The sequence below is a fragment of the Bidens hawaiensis genome, unplaced genomic scaffold, assembly GCF_021521415.1.
Source record: "Bidens hawaiensis isolate Kalapana, Puna unplaced genomic scaffold, B.hawaiensis_p1.1 tig00018313_1, whole genome shotgun sequence".
NCBI lineage: Eukaryota > Viridiplantae > Streptophyta > Magnoliopsida > Asterales > Asteraceae > Bidens > Bidens hawaiensis.
The window spans coordinates 192,816-201,097 of NW_027492768.1; the positions used below are offsets into that span (position 1 = coordinate 192,816).

An 8,282-nucleotide genomic window follows, 5' to 3' on the forward strand; every position below is an offset into this window, starting at 1 on the left:
TGGGAAAAGTGAATATAGGGCTATCATATATCTAATTTAGATGCGAAATCCATCAAAACTGATTAATACCAAGTTAAATATACAATCATCTATGCTGCTCATCTTTCTCCAAATAGGCTAGCATCACATACTTTTCTAAATTGATATGCAACACAAATTATTTCTTCCTTTCTCCAGATCGGTTTTCGTTATTAAATGCAATTCTTAATTGAATATTTTCCCTTGAATCTGAATATTACTATTCAAATCGGAATAATTTGTTTCTTGCAGGGGTGGCGAAAATCTTTTAAATCTATAAATGAACAATGATATAAGAACTAATAGTGCTTCTTCATTTTATCAGATTACAAACATTATTTTAATGTTTCCTTATCCCTTCCAATTTTACACTATTATATTAAAATGAATCACCAGTACATATGCCCATTTGATAAAAAAAATAATCCAGTAAGCTGAAACTTTGTTTAATTGTTTTTAGTGTGTGCTTCAAATTAATATCTGAACCTAGTATTTTGGATGATTTAGAAGCCGGAGAAGATGAAAAGAGTGTTGATATTAGGGAAAATTGGGGATTGATTGATAGGAGTAAAATGACAAGAAGAAATTAGTGGAGATAAAATAGGTAACAAAACTAATATAATTACTTTTTAATTGGTTTTGATCAAACTACGTCGTTTTGATGGGTTTCGCATCTAAGTTAAATGTGTAACAGCCCCATATTCACTATCCCCTTTTAGATTATTATATCAAGTAATATAACTTTATATTTATTTTGAGTGATTGTGTCCAATGTTGAGTTGATTACTTGATTTTTGCTTTTCAAGTTAATATATGTTCGTTTGTGTATATTTGTACATGCTCGTTTATGTAAGACGAGAGAACACGAGCAAGATCATTTCCTTAATAAAAAAACACGTACATTGATAAAGTCTCATTCGGTTCATTTATAGTCTTACTACGCTAATTAAATACAAGTAGAGCATTCAACCCGTATTGAACATGCTCACTCAAGCTAGCTCGACTAGTATTGATATCAGATCAAGTTTGAGTTAATATTGGATCGAGTTCTAGCTACCATCGGCTCGGCTATTACAAGCTGCTTGAACTCTCCTGGTTTAATTCTTTAGTATTAATAAATTAACTAAGTATTTAGACAGACATACAAACTTTAAAAATTTAAAAATGTGATGAGTTGAATAAACTATACATGTAACATGACCAAAATAGAAAACTAATAGAAATCGTAGATCCTATTTAAAAGTTGCAAATGAACTTAAAAACTAAGTAATATTACATAAATCCAATTTCAGCTCCATAAAAATTTATTTTTATACACACTGTACAATAATAAATTATGTTTTCACTCAACATAGATATATGATATGTCACACCCAAGATTTAGTCATCTAGCTTAGATGACCGCACATCTACTCCTCCCCTCTACTGGTGGTGTGTTGCCTTGTTGATACCTATTCGGGTCGTTCGGGTTGTAGATGAACTCTGACGTATCAAGCCCATACTGAAATCATATTAACAAATATAACTTAATAAAGGTTTGAAGAGGTAGGTCCCAGCAGAGCCCAGTTGGACCCGCAAGACTCACCTTGAAGAGGGACGTCTGCGCAGAAACCAACTAGACCCGCAGGACCCACCATGCTCAGAGACGTGACGTCCTTACGCGCAGTACGCAAGCTGTTCCCGCAGGAAATGCCTCCCAATGGTGAAGGACTCCGCCTGTTCCCGCAGCTTCGGATACAAGCCATCAGGGAAGGCCACCCGCGCAGCAAGGCTACACGCACAAGGCACTTAGCTCTCAATCACTCAGTGTCACCTGAAGGAATGAGCAAAGCCGGGAACAATCCCGCACAAGGGCGGGAGGGGGAATACTCCCGCCCAAATAAGCCAGTCCGTACGATACGGGAAGATCTTCTGTACTGTACCTGACGAGGTATGGGCAAAAGATCTGACTAAAGATACGACAGCTTATTGACAACAGTATGGCGAGCAGCATGCTCCTGTACTGTATGTCGCTATTAGCCGCTGCCTACTCACCAACTACTGCCATACCACGTGCATAGCCGGCAGTTGGTGGAAAAGGAATAGTACACAGCAGGCCTGGTCACTATCAGCCGCTGCCTACCCACCAACTACCAGCAGGGCACGTGCATAGGCCACTGTTGGTGGAACAGGAATACTGTTGCAGCCGGCCACACCTCCTTGGAAACCTACCTTCGGCTATAAATACCACAAATGGTATGACCATCTCATCTTATCATATCTTAACATATCTTATCATAATATACCTGATATCTGCTCTAGCAATCTCTTAATATACATTTATATTTAAAGAGCAATCTAGTCTGATTCTCACGCCGGAGGGTGGTCACAAGGAGGAACCCCCCTTCTCAGTGACAAGCTCACGGTGTCTGTTTTGCAGGTTATCAGAAGAACCATCTTCTCCGGGTCTAACCCCTCGTGGGAAACATCTATCTAACCCCCAGGTTATCCGTAATCTGCCCGGGGTCCGGTTAGTGTTTCTTCAAGGTTGAAGGGTCAAGTTATTCTACAAAGGGAGACAAAAATGAGAAGTATGAGAAGGATTTGCAGCCATACAAAAAACCCCTAAAAAATAATGAAAAATTGATAAAAAAAAAATCATAACTCAAATATTAATACAAAAACAAAAAATGTAAAAACACAAAAATGTTTCCACCGTCTTCCTCGTTCTCAAAAAAAAAGGGAAGAAGAAAAAAACTCGAAAAAGACACAATGTTGATTGAAAAATAGCATTGTGTCTTGTTGCTTATCATTGTGTTTTGTGTTTATTTTCGTCGTCGATTGTCTTTTTTTCTTGACATTGTGTATTATTTTCTTGATATTGTGTTATATTACTCAACATTGTGTTATATTTTGTTCAGCATTGTGTTATATTTTGCGATCTATTGTGTTTTTTTTGTTTATCGTTGTGTTATTTGTACATTTTCGGCATTGTGTCTTTTCGCTTTTTTTTTTGGAAACGGGAAAGACGGGAAAACATTTTGGTTTTTTTATTTTTTTTTTGTTTTTTATTTATATATTAAGTTATGATTTTTTTATTACTATTTTTTAATTTTTTTAAAGGTTTTTTGTAACAAATCCTTCTCACACTTCTCATTTTTGTCCCCCTTTGCATTTTAACTTTACCCAAGGTTGGATAGTATAATAATTTTATTAACTTTTTATTAAAAATGAAATAATAAATGTCGAACCTTTTCCCTCATACGCGCACTCCAAGCATCATTTCTACTGGGACGGGTGTCAAGGGGCCCGCTAATAGGAATGCCCGTGGCGGGAACTGGTTGTCTGCTGATCAAAGGTTGTCTTTGTTGTCTGGGACCGTTTATGTACTCGTCATCACTATCGTACTCTGGTGGTGCGTTTGCAGCACGTACCATTAAAGCTAATAGGAATATCAGAGCCTGTAATATGACAACTCCAAGGGCAACCCATTTACAGATGTTCCAGTTCTTTTTTAGGAAATGATATATATTGTCGAATTCTCCGGTTTTGTCAACTGGGATATCCTGAAAATAATGTTTTGATTTGATTATTATATTATATGTATTATGCATATGAAACGCGTTGGAAACGAAGGTGTAACGAAAAGAACTCACGTATTTCCAGCTTTTGTCAAAGAAGATGAAAGCAGCACAGCCGACTTCAATCAAGATTAACAATATCACGAGTAATGAGTACTGCAGGTTCTTAAGGAAATCAACCAACCGCAACAACAACAACAACAACAACAATAATAATAATAATAATAAAGCAATTTATAAAAGGTAGGATACACAGGATAGGCAACAGCCGTTGCGTGTTGCTGCGCCAATACACCCGCAGCAAGATATGGCAAAGAGTATTGCACCAACACCAATGAATAGATAAATGAACCTGCAACCAACAACAGTATTAGTTACTACTGTAACAGTTCAAGTGGGTCGATAGAACTGAGGGAAAGATGGAAAGTTCTGCAACATTAAGCAGGAAAACTCAGTTAACAGTTAGATCATAATAGTATAGGTCCCAAATACTCATTTTCATAATACTGCTGAGATTAATCAACGGATCAGCTCGGGTCTATTCAAATTAGTCAACAGGTCAAAACAGGCAAGTATATTAAGCATGCTAACTTAAAAAAGGTCCAAACAGGTTCGCACCATCTATGACCATTGTTTGTCTCCACAGTCCACACCACCTACTCGCCGCCGCTGATACCACCGACACCATCACACCACCATCACCACCGGCTCCACTCCCAACAACACCGCTTAGTCGTTACCACCACCACCGCCACAACAATCTTCACGGTCGCCACTAGCCACCATAAGCAATATAGCGGGTGAACCTATTTTAGTACTTTTTTCTAAAAGACTCATTTTAAACCGACTCCCCACCCAAACAAAATTGATACTTTTTTTTAAATGGCTCATTTTGACCCAAACTCATTTTGCAAGAAACTAGTTATTGTCAACAACTACATGTATTGGCAAGCAAACAATGTGTGTGTTGCGAAATGTGGACAAAAAATAAGGAAATGAACTGGAGAAAATATGGATAGGATAGCTGAGATGGGTGCCAACAAAGAACTGACTGGTGTAAACGAGTGGATACAAGCCAAGCTTAAGCTCGACTCGTTTAAAAATGAGTTCCGACTCAATCTAGGCCCGTGGCTTTGTTATGATTGAGCACAAGTTGAGCTTTTAACATGTCAAGCCCGAGTAACTCTTAACTCTCCTCTCGTACACCCCCTAGGCTTTTAAGTTGAAGATAAGTGGTGAAGGCAAACAACTAGAAATAGGTGATGCAAAACGCAGAGCTTTTTAATGAAAAGTATAAAAAAATCCAAAGATCCAATTATTTGGCTGTGTATTAAGTTAAAATCATAGTTGTTAACAGCGAATAGCGGACGATAACGACAAGCTACCTATACGCCACATAGCGATAGCGATGAAATAGCGGGCGCTATTTTATGTTTAGCGATATATCACTAGAAGAAAATTTTATAAATACTTTATGTGTATTATATCCAAATATGCTGTTTTTATATGTATATTTAACAAAAAAAATCTAAAATCCTGCTATTTTATAAGCATATTTTATCGCTATATATATTAAAGCAAAAAACAAACCCTAAAATCCCGCTATTTGCACGCTTATGGAGGCACTAACATCAGAAAGCAATACCCTTTCGCTTCGCTATGAACGCTATTAACAACTATGGTTAAAATAGCTCAAGTAGCTTCCCCAGGGCTCCAGGCTCTGTTTTTTAACCCTTAGTTCTTAATCTACCAGTTACTTAATACAACATGCGTCAACAAACAGATTATACTTTCTTAGTCAGTCAGTATTTAGATACCATTAACTTCAATATTTAACATTAAGGTGCATTTCTTACATCTTTTTTTCGAATGGCAATTTAACCAACCCACTAACAAGAAACTAGCAGCCAACCAAACAAAGGTGCATTTCTTACATAGCATATGTTCTAGTCAAGAATTAACTTATGTCTTCCTTGCCATTGGTTTGGATTACACAAGCCTAAGTACAAGGATAGTTCCCAAGGGTCATATCAGGGTAAAGGCTTAGTCAAGCTAAGCTTAGTGATTTGCTAATTTCCTAACTAAGGAACAACTAAGTATCATAGTATAAAATGCACTAAGCGCACTTAAGGCGCACAGGCGTCGCCTGGGGCCTAGGCGCAAGGCCAAAAACAGCGAGAGCCTAAGGAAAACAAGCGCACTTAAATAAAAAATTAAAAATATATTTTGTATATGAAAAACAATACTATTCTTCAAATAAAATAAACAGAAGCTATTATATAACATAATCTAATTAGTGCCAAAAGTTCTAATATAGTCAAATTCAAATGTAATTCCAAAACTTGAATAACAAAATGTATCAATACAATGCCTTTGACATCTCCTAGATCTAAGTTTTAATAGCACTCCTTGTGTTTCTTTTGCTCGGCTTTTATTTTCTCGTGTTCTTGGCATAGACGATGCCGAAGCGCTCGCCTAGGAACTAGAAGCACGTTTATTGAGCCTTGCCTGAAAAATGGGCCTAGCTGCAAGAAGCGAGGGCTTTTAATAACTATGCTAAGTATACATTTTCATTCAATTATGATAACCTAATTCTTTATTAGTGGCATACCAGTTTTAATAGTTACTAAGTTCAACTAAATGTATCATAAAACTCCATATCTAGGACTAAACACGACAGCATAATACTAAAAACAATTTATACATATACAAAAATCCATAATGCAAGAATCATACTCAAATACAAAAACATCAAGCACATATGAACATGAGGAAAATTACCAAGCAGTAGGCAGTTTATCATAAAAGCTGTCGGTAGGCAGTGCCACAGCCAACAGCAAAGGGCGCCCATGCTCTATCAACCCTTCATTTGGTTGTACGATATGAACACGATCGGTTTCCTGTTTGTACATGACAAACAAGTATATCCCATAGCCCACCATGGTCAAACCCGCAAGAGTCAACAAGAAGTTCAGAAGCTTCAACAAGCATTCCAAAAACCCCTTACAAGCCATCCTTGTACTATTTACCCTGAGGCACATTAAACCACCAATGTTACACAACAAGATAACATGTTAGAAACCGCAAACGTTAGGGAGATAAAACATCCTACAAAATTTTAGGATTTGCATACAACACGACACGATAACCAATCGCTTCATTTTTTACAAACATGATCACGAACCTGTTGAGAACAGGTTACACGACACGACCTGTTTATCGACTATACAGGGTGAGCAATAACCGAACGATTAACCAAAACCGAACCAAAAACCGACAAAACCAAACCGATATTAACCAAAATCATTTATCAGTTTTTTTTTACACTCGATTGACCAAAATGAGCCGAACCAAACCATTCATTTTTTCATACATTTCTAGCTTTTATACCTCCATTTCATGTTTGATATCCTCATTTCGTGTATTTATATCTCCATTTCATGTATATATATTCTTCTATTTCACATATTTCTAAGTAAAAATTTTAACCTAAGTTTGCTTTTGGTTTTTAACCGAACCGAACCGAACTAACACAATAAACCAAACCGATTAACCGAAAACTAACTGGTTAACAAAATAAGCTAAACGATGACTTCAGTTTCAGTTTAGGCTAATAACCGAACCAAACCAAACTGGACACTGCACATCCCTAGTCACTAGGGTTTAGATATTGTTTATCGAGTATCGACTCAAGTTGAAGACAGTAAGGCTAGTGGCATGTAAAACTAATTAAGGCATACGGACCATTTAACATAACTGGTCCGTGTCATAAATTATTAACTAAACTGGAAAAGTAAAACAAAATCAAAATAAACAGAGAGATGATAGAAATAATAACCTTGTTTAAATTCTTGATTGTTGAACGATGATAATAATAATCCGGATGGATATTGGTTGAGCAACTACTGGATCAATATCCAAATTCGGAAATTAATATTATTATCAATCTGGGAAAATGACACCGCCAAAATGCTACCAGAAATAATAATATTGTATTATATTATATTATTAGACCTTTTAACTATCTGAGTCAAGCACATGTTCACTTACAAGAGTTTGAGTTTGGGCTTGGCTTCTATCAAGATTTTTTTGAAGTTTGAGCTTGTTTTTTTAAACCTTAAGTTTGGCTCGTGAGTTGTTTTATCAACTTCTAGCTTTGCTTGTTTTGATTTACGAGAGCTCTGGCTTGAGATCCGATTGGTTCGAGCTCTTTCTTTTTTTAAAGCTCGAGTTTGGCTCGTGAGTTGTTTTATCAAGTTCTAGCTCTGCTTGTTTTGACTTACGAGAGCTCGGGCTTGAGATCAGATCGGTTTGAGCTCTTTCTGTTTTTAAAGCTCGGGTTTAGCTCGTGAATCATTTTATCAAGTTCTAGCTCGGTTCGTTTTAACTTACGAGAGCTTGGGCTTGAGATCAGATCGGTTTGAGCTCTTTCTTTTTTTAAATCTTGAGCTTGGCTCATGAGCCGTTTTATCAAGCTTGGCTCAGGCTAAACTTGTGTTATAATTAATTAATTTATATACGCTTTTATATTTTTTGAGTAAAAACCTTAAATGAATCAAAGTTGGGCTCGCTTGATTGTACAGTGTGAAATTAATATATAAAAGTCCAAAAGATGTAAACTTAAAAAAAAAAAACACAAGGCTCGTTAAAACTCGATGAGCCTAACGAGTTCCCCATGCAATGCTCTAGCTTAGGTTCGATAAA

At 36.6% G+C, this 8,282-nt stretch overlaps 1 protein-coding gene across 1 annotated transcript; it reads right to left on the reverse strand.

Moving 5' to 3' along the window:
• Positions 1-1,253: 1,253 nt before the first annotated feature.
• Positions 1,254-6,627, reverse strand: LOC143555774 (tobamovirus multiplication protein 2A-like). The gene is made up of 5 exons (XM_077045272.1): positions 6,360-6,627; positions 3,831-3,930; positions 3,654-3,734; positions 3,249-3,563; positions 1,254-1,519 (listed from the first exon to the last, which is right to left on the reverse strand). Exons 1-5 carry the CDS (start codon positions 6,617-6,619, stop codon positions 1,412-1,414), a joined length of 864 nt encoding a protein of 287 aa, XP_076901387.1. The 5' UTR covers positions 6,620-6,627; the 3' UTR covers positions 1,254-1,411.
• Positions 6,628-8,282: the final 1,655 nt, after the last annotated feature.

Excerpts from the sequence above, each read along its gene's own strand:
- LOC143555774 (XM_077045272.1), bottom strand. The coding sequence starts at position 6,619 with ATGTGCCTCAGGGTAAATAGTACAAGGATGGCTTGTAAGGGGTTTTTG. Across the intron at positions 3,931-6,359 it reads GATAAACTGCCTACTGCTTG|GTTCATTTATCTATTCATTG; the intron begins GTAATTTTCCTC and ends TGTTGGTTGCAG. Across the intron at positions 3,735-3,830 it reads ACGGCTGTTGCCTATCCTGT|TACTCATTACTCGTGATATT; the intron begins GTATCCTACCTT and ends AAGAACCTGCAG.